The 18,252-nt window shown below is 42.3% G+C and overlaps 1 protein-coding gene across 2 annotated transcripts in view; it reads left to right on the plus strand.

The window, feature by feature from the left end:
* Positions 1 to 18,252, plus strand: part of rps6kc1 (ribosomal protein S6 kinase polypeptide 1) — a 102,487-nt gene that overhangs the window by 28,665 nt on the left and 55,570 nt on the right. Inside the window, exons 6-9 of one of the 2 annotated variants that reach the window (XM_035422547.1) lie at positions 2,165 to 2,224; positions 7,889 to 8,218; positions 15,600 to 15,724; positions 16,715 to 16,807. In XM_035422547.1, coding sequence (XP_035278438.1) covers positions 2,165 to 2,224; positions 7,889 to 8,218; positions 15,600 to 15,724; positions 16,715 to 16,807 — 608 coding nt within the window. The remainder of the gene's footprint in view (positions 1 to 2,164; positions 2,225 to 7,888; positions 8,219 to 15,599; positions 15,725 to 16,714; positions 16,808 to 18,252) is intronic. The other variant, XM_035422548.1, reaches the window with a different exon arrangement.

The following is an 18,252-nucleotide window of genomic DNA, read 5'->3' on the forward strand; positions in this document are numbered from 1 at the left end:
CATCCAGAAGTCACAGAAGATCCCCGAAGAACATCTAAAGCCTCTCTAGCCTAAGGTCAGGGTTCATGTCTCCACAATAAGAAAGAGACTTGACAAAAATGGATTCATGGCAGGTGTAGCAAGGCTGAAACACCTGCTAACCAAGAGAAACAACTCATCACGTCTCCCATTAGCAAAAAAGCACCTGGATGATCCCCATGCCGCCTTTTGGGAAAATGTTCTATAGACAGGTGAGTCAAAAGCGGAACCTTTTGGACAACACTGGTCCCATTATGTCTGGTGTAAAGAAAATACAGAATTTCCCAGTAAGAACATCATACCAACAGTCAAACATGGTGGACCTGGATAACTTGCCATTATTGAAGGAACCATGCATTCTGCTCTGTACCAGAAAATTTCTGCTAAAGGTGGTGCAACCATTAATAAGTTTTAAGGGACAATTACATTTTCACGTGGGTAATATGGGTGTTTGATAACTTTTTTCATTAAATAAATGATATATTAATTTAAAAAATGTGTTTTGTGTTTACTCAGGTTCCGTTTCTCTAATAATACATTTTGTCTAAAGATTTGAAATCATTCAAATGTGTGACAAATGTGCAATAATAGAGGAGATCGGGAAGGGGAAAAATACTTTTTCACGGCAGTTTGTCATACTCTTGGTTTGCTAACACTACATCTAGTGTGTTCATGGGACCTCTGTGGTTTATATGTGTGAGTGACTGAGGTTAGGTTAACAGGAAAGGCACTTTAAAAATTCAGTCTTAAAAAATTCAAGCATGTTAAACTACCACCCTGTTTTTGTTACTTACATTTCCTGTTTATTTATTCTTTTTGAACATAGATTAACCAGGAGGCTTTGTGTGTTGAAGTCCGTGGTCTGTTTTGAAAGGGGGCAATCGTGGTTTGGTAGCAGTGCGAGAGGTGGGGGGGTCGGGGTGATTTTTCTCCGACAGCTGTGACCCAGAAATAAGGGCCATGTCATCTCCCTACGCCAGCCAGTCCCTGTCCCAGTGCTACATTGTTCTCATAGAGCCATTGTTGCAAAGGCGGATCTGAGGACTTCTCTTTGGCTTCCACTGGAGGGCAATGTTGACAGAACTTAGCTGAACACCTCAGCCCAGTCAAACTCGCAACACAGGCCTGTAAGATTGCCCCTACTCCCGAGGAAGGCGCACACATGCCACATGAATCGTCAGAAGTGACTGGGAAGAGCTGGTTTAAAAAAAAAAAAAAGTGTTTAAAAAAAAAAGAAAGGGATTGTTTTCTCTTGGTTTAATTCTGTTTGAAAATGACAGTTTTTATGTTTTTATTTGCTCTTTAGATTTAAAGGTGACTAAAAAAAGGCTAATTGCTGCAAAAAGAAAATAAGTAGTGTGTTTTCTGCGTTTATGATCCACCAAGTGACAGACTCCGTTACTTGATTTACTTAATTATGGACTCAGTAACTCCCCCCCACCCCCGTCTGCATTACAAGTGGCTGAGCAATGTGTAATCACATTTAACATGTTTTGTGGTCATAAAGTTTAAAAGAATGTGTTCATTTCATTTTTTCGCAGCCATACTGCACAGACCAGGTACAGTCCAATTAAGCACTCAGGAGCTGCTCTGCCATATTGGGTTCTGCTGCTGATTACAGGTTTCCCGTGTTTCGGTGTCACGTTTGTAAATGAACATTAGAGGAACGGCAACTGTGTGCACAACAAGCAATTAAGATGTTCAAAGTAATTAACCAAAAGTGAGTTTGACGCTGTGTGATTCATTTGGGGGGAGACTAAATATGTAAGTAAATAAAAATACATTTCGATTTGAAAACAAGGCTGCGGGGAGTACGATAACATTAGTTCCTGAAGGTAATTATCGGTTGAAATGCGATGGAACCTTGTGTTGCTTCCGTGCGTGTACCTTTTGTAATGCGATACTGATTTTCAAGCGCAGAAATGCAAAAAAAAAAAAAAAGTTCTGGCTGCCTTTATTTCCTTTATAAGCCTGTATATTCTTCAATATATTTGTCTGCTTTAAAGTTCATCAGAGATTGATTTTTATTTTCCAGTTGAAAATGATTGTAAATCATTTAATGTTCATTTCTTTGTATAAAACCATGGAAAACTGAAAGACACTTAACACTAATACAGATTACTCTCTCTGCTTTGTCTTCTTGCAGTTCATAAAGATATTGGTGGTGTGGATGATTTGACAGCTGCTAGTCAGTCAGAGTATGGTGGTAAGTGTAATTTTTCGGAGTTATTTTATCAGTGTTCTTATCAGCGTATTGAATGTTTTCAACAATATCAAGCATCGTTCATGGTGTCAGTGGTGCCAATGATTAGTTTATTTTATGCTTTGTACATATCCCTCACACAAAGTGTAGAATTAAACATTTGCAATAATTACTGTAGTGGCATGGTTTTCCTACTGCTTGCTTTTTATAATCTGTAATAATTTTGCCAGACTATCAGTCTTTTCACTGCAAGGTTGATTTATTCCCTCAATAACTTGCTTAGACAAATATTCCTCTGAAATCCATTATTGTATTGACTCTGTCACTTCATTATACTGTTCTGTACATAATTCATTACGGGTCTGCTTTAATATATGAAGTCCTGTTCTGATTGTTGACCTGCACTTTAATGCAGTAACATGCATAAATTATGTACGCCATGAGCTTGCATTAATTGAGGCGCGACCCAGTGGTCTGTGTGTTTAATGGATGGAGGGGCTGGGACGGAGCGTTAAACTGAAGCACGAGCGCGTAAGGGGGACATTAATATCAATCCAGTCCACACTTTCAGGAAGTTTAGAAAATGCTGCGAGTGGCGTTTCTTTCATGACAGAGATGCTATTTTTAGTTTAAAAAAAAGAAAAGAAAAAACTTGCTAGCATGGCAACAACATTAAGGGACTAATACTTACCTGCGGCAAAATGTCGTTGTAAGACAGCTGCTATTTGGAAGTCAGTCATTAGCTACTTAATATATTTGTTTTGCTTGAAGTACAAATTTTTTCTGTGGAAGTTTTAAGGAATATGCTATATTTTCAGTAATTATTAATTTACAGTTAAGAAATACAGTCAGTCTGGTTTGCAATTGTATCAAATGAAAAAAAGTCCGTTTCACTTCAGTGTTATTTTTGGCTGACCAAAGAAATGTTCTTTAAGATCATTAACAGTCAGATATTGCAACATTTTTTTAACAATGCCTCATTGTATTCTTTGACCAGCAAAAATAGCTAATTTAATAATACTGTACAAGTAGGCAGCTACAAATAATTGGAGCTAATATCAAATATAATTTAGAGTAAAACGATCAAAATCTGATATCACATGATTGTTGACCTCATAAATGTTTTTTTACAAACTTGTTTCCTGTTTTCTGAAATTGGCAGAGTGATTAAAGTGATTGTGGTTATTGTGGTAAATACAATTATCACAGTTATTTCAACATGATTTCTTGGTAGGCTATTTCAGCATATTTTATATCACAGTACCCTGGTTGGTTCATCTATGTCAGTCAAATTGTCTGCCAGTTTGGGTAATGATAGCCATGATCATTTATTATGTTTCAAGAAGCATTACTTAGGTCTCACAATAAGAACTGTTCAACAGATTAATCATTTTTCTAGAAATGGACTGAAAAAAATGAATGCTGTACTAATATCATATAGAGAACTTAAAGAAATGATAATGCTAATAAATTAGGCGTTTCTTATTTTATTAATCAATGATTATATTACTGTCCTCAAATGTTCATAAGTTTCAGGAAATCATTTTACAGCGAAGGCTTTAACACCTGTCTTGTCCTCACCATGGCGTCACTGCTTTACCTGGTCTGAGACGTTGTCTTTTTATCGATATTTTTTCAGTCTCCAGTCAGGACCTCCCAGGTTCATAGTGTTTCTATGGCATTACAGGAACTTGTTTCTATTGAACTGTGTTTGGAAGGCTTTGGTCTCTGTGGTGAGGAACTGCCTTTCCGCCTATTCCTGTGTCCTTGCTCAGCCCGCAGTGTTACGCAGGTCACTCTCATCCAGGGATCCCAAACCCCAGTCCTGGACACTGCAGTGTCGGCAGGTTTTTGTGATTTCCTTTCAGTCGGCAGCCAGTTTAGGCCTTGGAAACGAGGTGTGTGGACTCGAGCGCTAAAACACTGAGAACCAACAGACCTTGCAGCCTTCCGAGGATTTACGTTTGAGATTCCTGTCTTAATCCCAGCCACTACCTGCGATTGACTGGGCGCAAGATGCAAGGACATTTTTCAGCTCAGCCAGAACTCGCTAAATTGTTTTAAATTCGAGACGAGCAAGAGAACAACAACTTGATACACCTTTTAAAATGTAACATGTCCACATGCAGGGAAATTACAACACCACCTAACGGACTTTCATTATTATGCCAAATTTCTTAGTTCTGAACCGTGCCTTGGACATTTGACGCCGGTGGCCGAAGCGTCTTTGGGAAACGCGCTGTGCGTGGGACCCGTCCTCCAGTTAAACTCCTTACGTAAAGGAAGGAGGAGCGGAGGGGACAATCCCATCAGAACGCAGCGCAGTTCAGGGGATTATAAGGAATGATGAGCGGAATGGTTTATCTGCCCCCTTTCCTCAAAGTCCCATTAATACCCCGGGGCATGAGCACACCTGTCCCGAAGGCCGGCCGGCCCTTTTCCGTAATCTCTTCAGTCCGCTTCTCACGGCAAGGACGCCCACACTGCGCAAGAATGCCAAAGATCCCTCGCACCGTACGCTGACGGAACTGGGTTAAATAATAATAAATCGTCCTTCATCTTCGTTGGTACACTGCTTTAAACAAGATTCCCTCCAAATCTGAAAATATTTTTCATTCTGATTAGTTTATAATCTGCCAGTCTTAATCCACTGTTTACAGACATCTGTATGAATACTGGAGATTATATTAAGATGTAGAATATTGTGGAGTAATATATGTGTACTTGTTCCTCCAAATAGAATGTGAGAAGTCCAGGTCCTTATTAATATGAAATTGCAACTTTAGTCTGTTCATGTTATTTATAATACTATGATATTAGTCATAGTATAATTCAAATATAAATCCAAGCCTTCATATATGAGATCCCTTTTGTCTAAATAAAAAATAATAATAAATATGCCTTTATTATATATGATATATATATATAATATATATTATATTTATTATATATGTGATATGAACAATTGCCACAATATGTGTGTGAATGTATTGTAAAATAATTCAATAATTAAATAATAATAACTCATTATATCCGAGATGTAATGCTTTTTTTAGCCAGTCAAAATACATTTAACAGCTGGGGCCTACAGTGGCGTAGCCCATGGAGTGCTTTCCACATGCTCATTGCGGGCCGCGACGTCGGCGGTTCGAGTCCGACCACCGACCATTGTCACATGTCTCTCCCTCTCCTCCTAGTTCTTCCTGTCTCTCTACACTGTTCTTTCTAATAAAGTTGAAAAATCCCAAAAACATATAAAATAAATAAATAAATTTAACAGCCTGTGCTATTTTGAATCGCATTTAGGATCAATTTGAAATGCTCAACTGGATAAGCGCTCTCCAAAATTCAGATAAAAGTTTTGTCGTATCAGTTGAAAGATTCCCTGTCTTGGCTAACTTTGTCATTGCAATTGACTCAGGGCTTAACTTAATTATCATTAAATTGTGTGGGACACCTTGCCATCCAAACACAATTTGAATAATGCTTTATGAGCAAAATTGAAGCTAGTTAGGGAACTCAATATTCTCCTGAAAGCTGTGCAATGTACTGTAGCAATGTTGTCATGACTGCAAATAGTATTTTCTCTTATTCTGCCAGGCATATATACCATTAATGCTGTGTATCCTGTATACTGCGCAAACAATGCTTTAATGGAATTGTAGTTTCTGGCTGCTAAACTGGCCTAGCTAGCTAGGTTTAACTATTTTGAACGGGGGTTCTTGGGCTTGGGCCAACTGAGCTATCGTTAGCAACCGATAAACCATTACCATTAGGGCTTGGGCCAACTGAGCTAGCATTAGCAACAAGTAAAACACAACCTCCCTCCTCCCATTTAAACTTAATAGTTTCTATTTATTATGTCTCTTTGCCTTGTAATGAAGGCATCCATGCTCTATGGGGTAGTGGCAGGTAAAGGTCAGGAGCTGGAGCTAGGTTCTTTAGTTGGCCATTGGGAGCAGTAAATATGGTACTGATATCTGAGCCCAGCTGACCGGTTTTAATCATTTTATTATTTTAAGATGAGAAATGTTTACGCAATGTTTTCAGTGTTAGTAACCTAGCTCTAATATGCTGAAATATCATAAAAATGTATTTTCATATTTTATCGGTAGTTTTTAATTAACTTTCATCATAGCGGTAGTGGCAGTCATTAGAATGTTCGTTAGCGAATGAATGCTGTTATGGTTTCAAGCTTTTGTTTCATAATTGGGGTTACGAATAACATTAGGTTTACTTCTGTGGTACTTGGGCATATGTACAACTCCTGCATGTCAGCTGAAGGTCTTCTCTAATAGTTCTTAGTTAAAGCAAAGTGGCCAAAGTGTTTTTTTTTGTTGTAAATTGCACTCTGCCAATAAGGGCTTTCCAGCTTCAGCAGTGACAGGTTGCTGTAGCAATCGTCTTTGACGATTGGCATACTGTCCAAACGGGTGGCAGCCTCTCTGAGTAGCTCAGAAATTGACTTCTCGCTCCCACACATCCTCAAGTAACACAGGTTATCTCCGATCATGTTATATGTTTATCGGTATTTGGTGTGCTGTTGCTTTGGCCTGAATGTGTGATCACCCACTGATCTTTTCTGACCCCAGCCCACTCATGTTGACTGACAGGTGACCTTAACATGAAATATAAGTGTCATGAAATGGAAAAAAGAGCTACTTGGGAATGCACTATTGGAAAAGCACTAGTCTAAAACTAGTCTTTTTCCATTTTGAAATAAAACCTGTTATTGTGAAATAAAAATGAAATTGAATGTTGTAATATTGTTGCAGAAATGAGTGATTAAATAATATTATAATAATTAATTGAGTCTTATTTAATTGTTGAATTATTTCACAATTTATCAATTAATTTATTAATATTGCTACATTTATTTATATGATTATTTTCATCATAATAGCATTTATTTAATTTAGACAAAAACGGAATTCCATATTCATGTACCTACAGTGGCTGTTAGAATGAGAGGGCTTGCCGAGTAGTGTTGCAGCTATATCCTGTTGTGAGTAGTGTATCTATTTATTTATCGTAATCTGCACTGTAATGGCCAATTCATGTCAAAAAGTCTTCAGCCAATGAGATGGTTGTAGAAAACGTCCAGAAGAAATTTGGTTCAGAGTGATCCACAAAGCTTTACAATGTCTTCCAACCTGCTGTGACCTCTGAGATTGAATAAGTGAAATCCTAGAGTAGAAACCTAACCGGCTCCTAGCTGGTTCTTATGAAAACAGCCGTTTAAAATGATTCATTTGATTTTCAACATTTGATGTGGACTCTGGTTTTTTATGAATATTAACATGCCGTTTTTGTCTTTTCTGCTGTCACCTGAGTCTGGGGACAGCAGTGGAGTTTAGAGTGATTGACCTGCCCACTTTCTGGCACATAAGTAATGTTTTATAACCAACTGAATAACTACGAGACACAGGGAAATGGTTGAGTTGTGAGAGGAAGGCTGCGCCATGTACATCACACTTCCGTGGACCACTCCCTGAGAATCTGGCCAGTGTCTGAGCTGGTGCATTACTGCCGTGCCCATCGCTGCTACAGTACATGCTGTTCCCGAACGCTAAAGCACGTGTGTGTGGAGATCAGACCACGGGGCTTCCCGCTCTTATCTGACCTGTACTGTAATTTGCCCGGGTCCCCCGCCTCTTTCTCTCCCAGGGCTCTCCAGTGACAGCGATCTGATCTCACTGCTGGTAGACGGTGACTCCCTGGCCGACTTGGACGATGGGATGGCCTCGGGCGGCGAATCGCCCAACAGGCCCGCGGGAGGCCGCAGCCCCTCCCCCCAGGCCCGGGCCCTGGACCCGGCGGCCAGCAGGGCGGCGCTCTTTGGAGGCGGCCTGAAGCCCCGGGTGGGGAAGAGAGATTACCTGGAGAGGGCGAGCGAGCAGATCAAGCTGGCAGTGCAGAGAGAGGAGGAGCAGGACTACGGAGCGGCCTTCTGCTTCTACAGGAGTGGAGTGGATCTGCTACTACAGGGAGTGCAAGGTACAGGAAATGCTGTGAGCTGGTGTTCAAGAGAAAGCAAACAAATCAATACAGTATAGACCATGTAGTTCAGAGCAGTTTGTTCGGGCTACAGTGCATCACATTAGCAAATGTCATACAACCACTTAATAAACAGACATGATGGTAATAATCTATAGTACAGGTGCAGTAAATACAGTGCAGTTATAAGAATACAACAGCATGTGGGAATGCCAGTTTAGATCCATGCTCCATCTGAAGGCACTTTTTATTGCCCTGTTTACAAGGCAGGGCACCTTGGTCTTGGTGTCACTTGCATTTCAAAACATGAAAATGATGGAACTAAATCTGACTAATGACTTAAAATCAGCAGGGCGGCATGAAGAGTGTCGGGAAATGGTTTTTTTTGGAGGATTGCAAGTTCTAGGGCTGGAAAAGTACAACAGTTATTTTGGAAATAATATACGATGAAGATGAGTCATTTTGAAAGCTCATTTATGATCAAAAAGTATAATATAACTAAAGGTAATATCACTAGACAGACGGCCTTTACACAGATTTATCTATAACATCCAAAAGGAAAACCACATATAGAAAGAGAAAAAGAAAAGTTATCTGAAGGGGGTCAGGGGAGCCAATGTGCAATCTGAATAGGTGCCAGATGCCTAGAGGTAGCAGAATGAAGGGGTCTGGTAAGAGTGTAGAGTCTGCTCATCTTTTGAAGATATACCACAGCTGTCGATTTAACTGCATGATAGGCTAGCACCAAGGTTTTGAATTTGATGCTAGCCAATATGGGTAGCCAGTGGAGGGAGATTAAAAGGGGAGTGACATGGCTGAATCTGGGGAGGTCGTAGATGAGCGGCGGCACACTGGATGAGCTGCAGAGGTCTGATGGCAGAGGCAGGGAGGCCAGGAATGAGGGAATGGCAGTAGTCCAGGCGGGCGATTACCAGAGCCTGAGATGAGTTGAGTACAGTAGGTGTTGAGGAAGGGGCAGATTCTCATGGAAGAATCCGCACATCCGACATACTGCCATTATGTTCTCAGAGTGGAACAGTTCCTTGTCAAGTACCACAGATTCCTGGCAGTTGAAGAGGTTGGCACTGTGGGTAAAGGATCCAGAAGGTGGGAGGAGCTTAAGTGTAGTATTGTGGTTAGAGAACCGGGCTTGTACTAATACTACTCTGGTGAGATGCAAGGAGACTTGTTCCCAGGGTAAAGAAATGGCTAACACGCTTGAGGTGAACTTGCTCCAATTTGGCTGCGTTCGGTCTTCTTGCTGAGATTGTCGTAAAAGCAAGGCATCTCTTCCTTCCCGATGGATTTTGGCCAGCCTGTTGGAGTTGGTCTGATATCCCCTGGCAACCGCACTCTCCTCCTTTCTGTCTGGCTCAGATCTGAGATGGTCCTGCTGGGCTGGGGAAGGGCAGGCACCTGTTAGCCTGAGTCCATTAGCACGTTAGCCTGTTAGCCTGTTAGCCTGAGGTTCCTGCAGACCCTGTCACCCATCAGATCTGTGGGCATAGCCAGCCAGAACCAGGGAGGATTTTTTCCTGATCAGACAGTAAATGTGTGTGTTTATCTTAAATGTTTTAATTGGTGCAGAGGACTTAAGTATGTCATAACAACTTGAAGAGGTTTGACAGCTAATAGCAGGAGAGAATGTTCAGCAATAAAGCTAAATGCCTGTGGCACCAGATGCATTTAGGTTCAGAAAACCAGTATTTTCTCAAAGTTAGGATATAATTAAAAACCATCTTGTTTTTCAACTTGAGATATGTTTGGTCTGAAACTAAATAATTATAATGATACTTTTTAAAAAGTGATTTCCATTACATTATGTTTAAAGAGCTTTTCAAATAGTATAACATTATTGTACAATGAATAATGAAATTAATAAAATAGATATGTAAATATAATACAATATACACCGATCAGCCACAACATTAAAACCACCTGCCTAATATTGTGTAGGTCCCCCTCGTGCTGCCAAAACAGCTCTGATCTGTCGAGAGTTTTTAAAATCATGTGGAAATAATTCACTCTCTAACAGTATCTTAGCTTTTTATAGCCCTGTAGCAACTAATAGTGTAATAAACTACCAATAGTGTAATAACTCCCAATAATGTAATCCATGTCAAATTTGTTATGTAATAAAAACCAATAATGTAATAAGTAGTAGTATTAGTAGTGTACTTTATTGATCCCCGGGGGGGAATTTGCACTGTTGCAGCATCAAAGACAACAAAGTAACACAATCAGATACAAATTTACAGTAGATACAAAATATCAGATACAAATATACAGTAGATACAAATATATACACCAAATATACCAGAGGACACCTTCAGAGGTGGAGTCCATGCCTCGACGGGTCAGAGCTGTTTTGGCGGCACGAGGGGGACCTACACAATATTAGGTAGGTGGTTTTAATGTTGTGGCTGATCTGTGTTTAAATGAAAGGGTAGCCAAAGGGAAATATTTTTGATATCTTTGGTATGGTTTCTGAGGGTAATTTTTATGAATGGACAAGAAATGGACTTCAGGCTTAAACTGAGCCAGCTGCTTATCTGAAAATGCAACAAACTTTATAACAATGTGTAACTACCTGTAGTGGAGCTACTGTTGCCGTGTATCTGAAAAATTGGTTACATTGGTAAGTAGTTTGCAGCGTATGCAGTTACAGATTTTCATTCTGGTGCATGCAAGACACGGCTGAAGTATTTTGAAACGTCTGAAAAGTTTGTTAACGGTAAAGGCTGCATTTTTTTGTCATTAAATGTGGAGGACAGGACTTTTTTTGGTTATATTGAATCTACCTCCCTCTCCTGCCAGAGGACTTCTGTCACCTTGGCAGGGAGAGGGCTGCCTCTGGGCAAAGTCAGCCGGGCAGTGTGTTGGACGAGGAAGTGAGTGAGGAATTAATGACTGGCCTCCCTCAGGCACCGCAGTTAAACCCTCGTTTGCATTGTTAATTATCTTCCTCTACAAACAAACAAAGGATTTGTGAACAGTGCGTTGATTTCTGATTGCTTTTAGAGTTGCTGTATGGAGCTAAAAGTTTGTCACGCTGGAAGTTTTCTGGGGGCAGAAACTAGAGCTACTCCATAATCTTTAGCTTAGCATATATTTTTTGTAGAACAAAACACTTTCATTCAGCTTCTGAGAGGTTGGACATAATAGTAAATCAAATGTGAAGTTGATTATTAATGTATGATGATAAACATGAAATTACAGATTGTCTGTGGTGTCCCACAACAAAGAATGAGCCGTTGTCGTGAGCAAGATTGCAGATTATTTTTATATTTAAAATTTTTTTTAATGTAGTATTTCTCTACCAGTCTCTACCAGTAATTTTGGAGGCACACAAAAAATCAATATGAAAATCTCCATGGCTAAATAAGAGGACAATTATGTATTTTATAAAGAAACCGAATCCTTTTAAACAGAGATGCAAATGACTGGACACCAAATGCTTAAGGAACGCTGCTTCTGATGTACCACTGAATGTGGGATTGTGAGGGAAAAATAATGCATCAAAATGCACACTTTGTAAATAACCACTTACATGTTACGTGAAGCATTATCGTACAAATAATCATTCACTGGCGGGCGAGGGAGGGAGGGGGGTGGAGTCGGGTGTGGGGGTGTTGTAATTACAGTCCTCGAAGCATAGTTTTCATATAAAATGCATTAGTTTGGCTTGACACATTAATTACCTGTTTCTGCAGATGTTTTTTCCTGTATTGTTGTGCACACGGTTTAGGGAATAATTACAGGAAAGTGAGATGAAAATAAAATAAGTGGGAGGTTTCTTGTGGCCGTACCTTCATCCATGCAGATCGGTAAGCACTGCAGCTGTAGATTAGCAAATGGAGGCAAACGAGTGTGGACCCAGCCATCAAGGTTGGCATTAAGACCTGCTTTTCTCGCTTTCTCTGTCTCTCCCTCTGTCCCTCTCTCTCTCTCTCTCTCTCCCCTCTCTATTTTTTTCTTTTTCCATTTTCCAGAAGGGAGAAGTGCTTTGTTTATTACAGCCTCACATCTCCAGTTCTTTTTTTTGGGGGGGTAATTTACATGAGCTTCGCTTTCCATTTAAACATTGCAAAGTAGCATCATCAGGCAGATAGAGAAATAAGGCACGATACATTTCAACGGAGAATGTGTTTTTTTTTGTTTGTTTGTTTGTTTGTTTGTTTTCATGCTTTTGTTTCCAGCGAATAATAGGAGCTCAGTGAAAGAACGCCGTGTCGGGGGGATTTTGTTGCCGCAAATTACCGTTATTTATTTATTTTTTTAAAAGGATCTTAATTATAGCTCAGACGAGCGGCTCTTTGTTTTTCCCAGCCTCTCTCGGACGATGAACACTTCACTGTCTCTGTAATGCTCTTCACAAAAGGGAACAGATTGTGCCTTTTAGCCCTTTTTAGCCCTGGAGTTGGAAGAGAGAACCCTCCTATTATTATTATTTATTTTTTTATTTTTAGGTGTTTGAAAGAGGCAGGGACGTTACTCCCGCTGAGAGTGATGGCTCTCAGGTGCGGTTGCCGGGCAGAGATCCGAGGCTCGGTCGGGAGCGTCGGCCCCGCAGGTCTCGGTCGCGCCCCCCACCTGGATCCCGCCCTCCTCGCCCTGCGAGCCGCCCGCCCCTCCCGCCGACGCGCGGAACCGGCCGTCCGCGCCTGCTCAAGACAATGCGGTCGCAGGACGACCCCCCGCTGGCCGCTCAGCGTGGCGTCCGCGCGCTCTGATGTGCCAGACAGCTCCTGACGGCGGGGGGACGTTCGCCGCGTTCGCTGCGCGCAAACGGCGCCGGCGCTCAAACCCTGCCAGATCCGGCCCGACCGCCTCGCTCCACCTGCCTCGGGCCCCTCCCTCCGCCACCTGACCGCGTGTCACTCTCATTAAGAGTGGCGGTCAAGACTGCGCATGGTCTGGACCAGTGTCCGTGGGTGGCATGCCATCGGTGCAGAAGGGCAATTTGGGATTGGAGTTCAATGAAGATGAATAGTCTGAATACAGGTTTAGACTCCGGATTGTTCCTTTTGAGAACTAACTTCAGACCTGTCCCAGCTTTTGTGATTTAATCAACCATATTTAAAAAAAATTGTATTACACTAATACTAAATAAAAATGAATCACTAAAACATTTAACTTAGCTGCTGCCGTGTAGTAGGTATAGACTGAATGTTCAGAAGAATGTTTCTTTTAATTAAAGGCTAATTTTTTCAGTGCAGGTAGCATCCAAGGGAACTTTGGACTTGATTATGAAGGTTTAGGATTTTTGGCTGTTTTATAAAGACAGAAAATCATTTCTATGTTTAGTCTCCCCTTCTTGGAGCTGTTGTGTTAGGCAGGGACGCAGTGTGCTTCGTTTTTTTCCTTTTGGTGGGAATGATTTTTATTTGCATGCCAGATGCCATTAATTTTTATACTCTTCCGCAGCTTTGTGAGCGCAACCTGGCTGTGTGCGCCTTGGAATCCTGGAGATATGTGCGACCCTAAAAAAAAAGATTTCATTTGTTCAGTCGTCAGAATGAATTTCTAGGGAAGTTTGGCCAAGCTACTTCAAACTGGTCTCTGTGCATGCCGAAATGAAGAAACGCTGAGTCCAGCAGTGGACTCGTTCCCCGAGTCCTCCTTGGCTGGGAGTCTTGGTGTAATATCGGCCTGATACTTTTATCTCTGCATCACAAGAGGGCCCCTAATCACGGTATCCTTTCCCATATTGTGAGCCACTAATGTCGCTCTAAGCCTTATCAAACACCCCGCGCTCATTTGCAAACAAATGCGATGGAATTAAGATTTCACAGTTGAGCCTTATCGGCTGGTTTTGTATCGCCTCAAATCTTCACAGCATATTGCCTCTTGCCTTTTGCCGTTTTGACGGGTTGGCTTGCGCGAACCGCAGAACTCTGCCAATCCGGCCTAAATTCACTGGAGCTGTCTGTGCAGAGAGCCATATTTGCCAGCCTCCAGTGAGCGCACACACACACGCCACACGCACAACAGCTATGCAATCACCAGTCTGTGATCTGCTTACGGTACAATGGCTGGTACAATGAACCTCCGTGTTCACGGTTTATGGAATTGAAAAATAAAAATCTCAGCCCGCGGTTCAAACCTCCTCTAAAGATGTGGATTATTGGCGCAGTTTTGTCCCCTTTGCGACTTCCCGCGCGCTTTTGTCAGGACGGCGGCGGACGTCGGGGAAAGCCGGGGATTTGAGTCTCCAGACGCAGGGGAAGGGACAATGTTGCCGATTTCTAAGCTCAGCCCCGGTCTCACATCCGCAAGCCAGCGAAGGTGCTTTAGAAACGTGCTAATCGTGCTAATCTTAGCGTTTCCCGCTGGCCCTGCCCGGCCCAAAGCAGCTCACTCCGTCTTGCACTTTGAACCTCCACCAAGCCACACGCAGTCGCACGGGGAGGCAGCTCCTCTGAAGACAAAAGGCACATTATTTGCGAGCTCGCGGTCAGTCTCCTAGCTAAACTCCACCAAGCCAGGTGGCAAAGTGTATTCCAGGCCATCCCTGCCAGACATCGATACTTCGCGTTTATGCCTTGATGGGGGGAAAAAAAAAAAAAGTGGATTAAGGGATCCAAAATGCGCCAATTGTGTAAGTAAGAGGATCATTATCTTATCATTGTTCCACCCTCTGCTGCGCTCCAAGTTCCTGGGACCAGCTGCGCAGGCCTCTGCATGGGGAGAACTTCGGGGAGGGGGGGGCCCCCGGTCCGCCGTCGAGCTCAGAAGCGCTTACGCTCACCAACCACGGTCTCTGCGGCCCTGTTCTCTCCTTCTCCTCCTCCTCTTGCGGTGTTGTCCAGCTCCCTCTTTTATGTGTTTATCTCTGCGGACACAAAAGGCCTCGCATAATTCCTCTTCCCTCCGCCGCCCCCCTCGCCAAGGAAACGGTAGCGTGGCTCCCGGTCGGCGTTAGCCTCCTGCAGCCGGTCTCCTTTCTTAACCGCGCTGCAGTGCCTGCGGGCTCTCTCCCCGCAAAAACGTATTTTTCATTTGTTTATTCATCTATCAGGGACTGTAACAATGAAAATATTCATGACAATCATGGGGGTGCATTGTGCCCGTGGTTGGCCACCGGGCTACTTTTCATTGGTACACGCAGTACAACGTTGCACAAGAAAACACAAGATGTTACAAAACAATTTATAAATGGATAAATCAGTATATGGAAGCACATGTGCATTAGGCTTCATTATTAGACTGTGAAAGACCATTTATTTTGTATGTGGTTTTGGCATTTTTGTTCTAACCGTTTCTCACAGGTATGTTTTGGCTTACTGCAGAAGGTGCTCTCCCTGAGCCGGTCCGTGCCGAGGCCGGGGGAGGTCACGCGGGTTGCACGACTGACAGGCTCTCGTGCGTTTGTGCGCAGGTGAACCCAGCCCCACCAGGAGGGAGGCGGTGAAGAAGAAGACGGCCGAGTACCTGATGCGGGCCGAGCAGATATCCAGCCAGTACCTGAAGGACGCGCTGGAGAAGGGGCCGATGGAGACCGTGGTCAGTCTGCCTCTGTTTGAACTCGCTTAGCTATGTGTTTAACTACAGATGCAGAATGTTCAGTAGCATACCGTATTTTAGAAACGTATAAATAAAGTTAAGTATAAACGTTTAAATGAAGTGTTCAATTTCGCTGTCTTCCATATGTTGAGCTTACTATAAATTAGATTTTATGCGTGGATAAACAGAATCTCAGCTGATAGGTATATCATACCCATGAATCAAGTGTGAAGTGAATGAATCAAGTGTGGGTCGTGTTATATATTATATGATATGTTTACAAATTAATTTGTGCAGAGGTTAACTGTAGCTTCTGGTTGGCCGCAAATATATGGCGGTTACCGCGGGGAAGCAAGACTCCGGCTTGTGCCTTGTGGCAAAACACTGAATGTCAGTGAGATAAACATTAAGAAGCATTCGACACTACCGTGTTTGTAACTCATTCTTATTCTCTGCGGACTCTTAGCTGCCAGGAGTACCCTGTAAACCACTTATAAACAATGACAGAACAGAGCAGAACAATACAGAATAGGTGGGTGCTGTACCTGATTAAACACAGTTACACAGTGGAGTTGTAGTTATATATGACAGTTATAGTTGTTAGATTTGTCCCGTGAATCTATTATCAAGTTGAGCCACGGCTCTTCCTCCAAGAAGCACCCCTAGAGGAAGACGAAAGGGAGCAGTTACCCGCGTCTAAGCTGAAAGCTTACAACAAAGACTAAACAGGTGGAAACGAGCCAGAAAAAAATGTGTAACAACAGAATAAAGGTGAACACGGCACAGAAAGGGCCTGACCTTAACATCCCCCCCGCTTGTGATTTAAACGGCGAATCCGCCGCGCTCGTCTTTCGCCGTTCCTTTCTTTCTTTATTTATTTATTTATATACCTATCCGCTTCCTTCGGTGGCCTTTACGCCGCATCGGGCGTACGGCGTCCTTCAAGTGGCTGGTGATTGATGTTTAATCTTTTGATGTCCCCCCCGGCAGACCCAGGGCTCGCAGGGTTCAGGGCCCTCCCGGAGCCAGAGGGGCCCCGCCGCGGAGCTGGAGACCTTCAGGGTCCTCGGTGTGATCGACAAGGTAACTCTTGAGCGCCTCTTGGAGAGTTCAGTTGGCGGATCAGCCCCCACGCGCCGGGCGGGCTGTCCTTTGAAGCGGCGGATCTTTGGGATATGAAACAAAAGGCAGAAGCGATTGAAATGCGTCCGTCATCCGGGGAGGGCGAGGTTGGCTGGTGTGGTAAGGGGTTGGGGCAGGGCGCCCTCGGGGGGGGGGGGGGAAAAATAGAAGAAAGGAAGTCTTTAATCTGAGCGCATCTTGTAAGGTCATGCAAAGTTTGTGGGGTGGGGAAAAAGGTCAAGCCAAAGGTTGTGATGATTTATTTATCAATTTAGCCGTATGAGTCTTCAGAAAGGGCAAATAAATTACTGCTCCTTGTGCCTCATAATACACACTAGCCAGATTCTTAGTTGAGTGTGAGTAATGATACAGAAAGAGTATTCGTAACAGTTTGACCCATTTGTAATATACAGGAAAAAAATATACATTTAAAAATTTTTTTATACATTTGAATTAAAATGTTGAAGGTATTCCTCCTCTTGTAACAATACTCTCCAAGTTTTCTGCCATCGATTTATGCTAAGGGAAAGGTCAAGGTTAACATATGCAGAAAAGAATCACAGATATTTGGGGTAAAAAAGATGCGAACATGCATCACATTCTGCAACTCTTATACCAGAATTCTGTGGAAGAAATGAAATGTTCTTCATTTTTCTGCTATGTGATTTGTAGTGTCACTGCATTTTGAAATGAGTCTGATACAGTAAGTCAGTTCAGCTACCCTTCCATTCAGAGAAATAGCCATTTGCTAATTTGGTGAAAATGTATATGAAGTGCTACAATACTGAAGGGCATTTGACACACAGGAGTATTTCGTAATGATGTATTCGTGCCCCATGTGACCCATGCCTGAACTCATGGTTATGTTGTCATTGGTTTAAAAACGGCAATACCACAGGTTGTTACTCATCTGAGACCCGTGGGCAGTTATAAAACAGGATGTTTCGTTTTTTTCAATCTTGGAAAGCTTACTGCCAGAATCATATATAAAATAACCTTGAGACCTTATTTGTTTATGACTACCTGGATTATCAGTGGTCGTACAACTCACACTACCGTTTTATTTCTTGCAGAGAGGTGAAGTGTTTGTTTTAATTCATCTGAACTGTGAAGTTGTCACAGTGTTGTTCACATAATTTCATTTACCATTAAATGTATCATAAATTCCTCACAGCCTTTGATAATGAAAAGCTAGAGACACAGCAGTCATTTTCATGACATATTTAGAAATAAAAGCCATCGAAAACGTTTTTAAAAAGTTTGGCCTTTGTTATGTATCCATTCATTTTCCAGTAAGTAAAAAAAAAAAAAAACACCTGCCCGTAATGGTTCGGTTGAAGGTTTTAAAAAAAATATATTATCTGTTGACTTTCTCATGGGACACAGCTGCTGGTTACCTTACCGTG

Source organism: Anguilla anguilla, chromosome 6 (assembly GCF_013347855.1).
Source record: "Anguilla anguilla isolate fAngAng1 chromosome 6, fAngAng1.pri, whole genome shotgun sequence".
Lineage (NCBI taxonomy): Eukaryota > Metazoa > Chordata > Actinopteri > Anguilliformes > Anguillidae > Anguilla > Anguilla anguilla.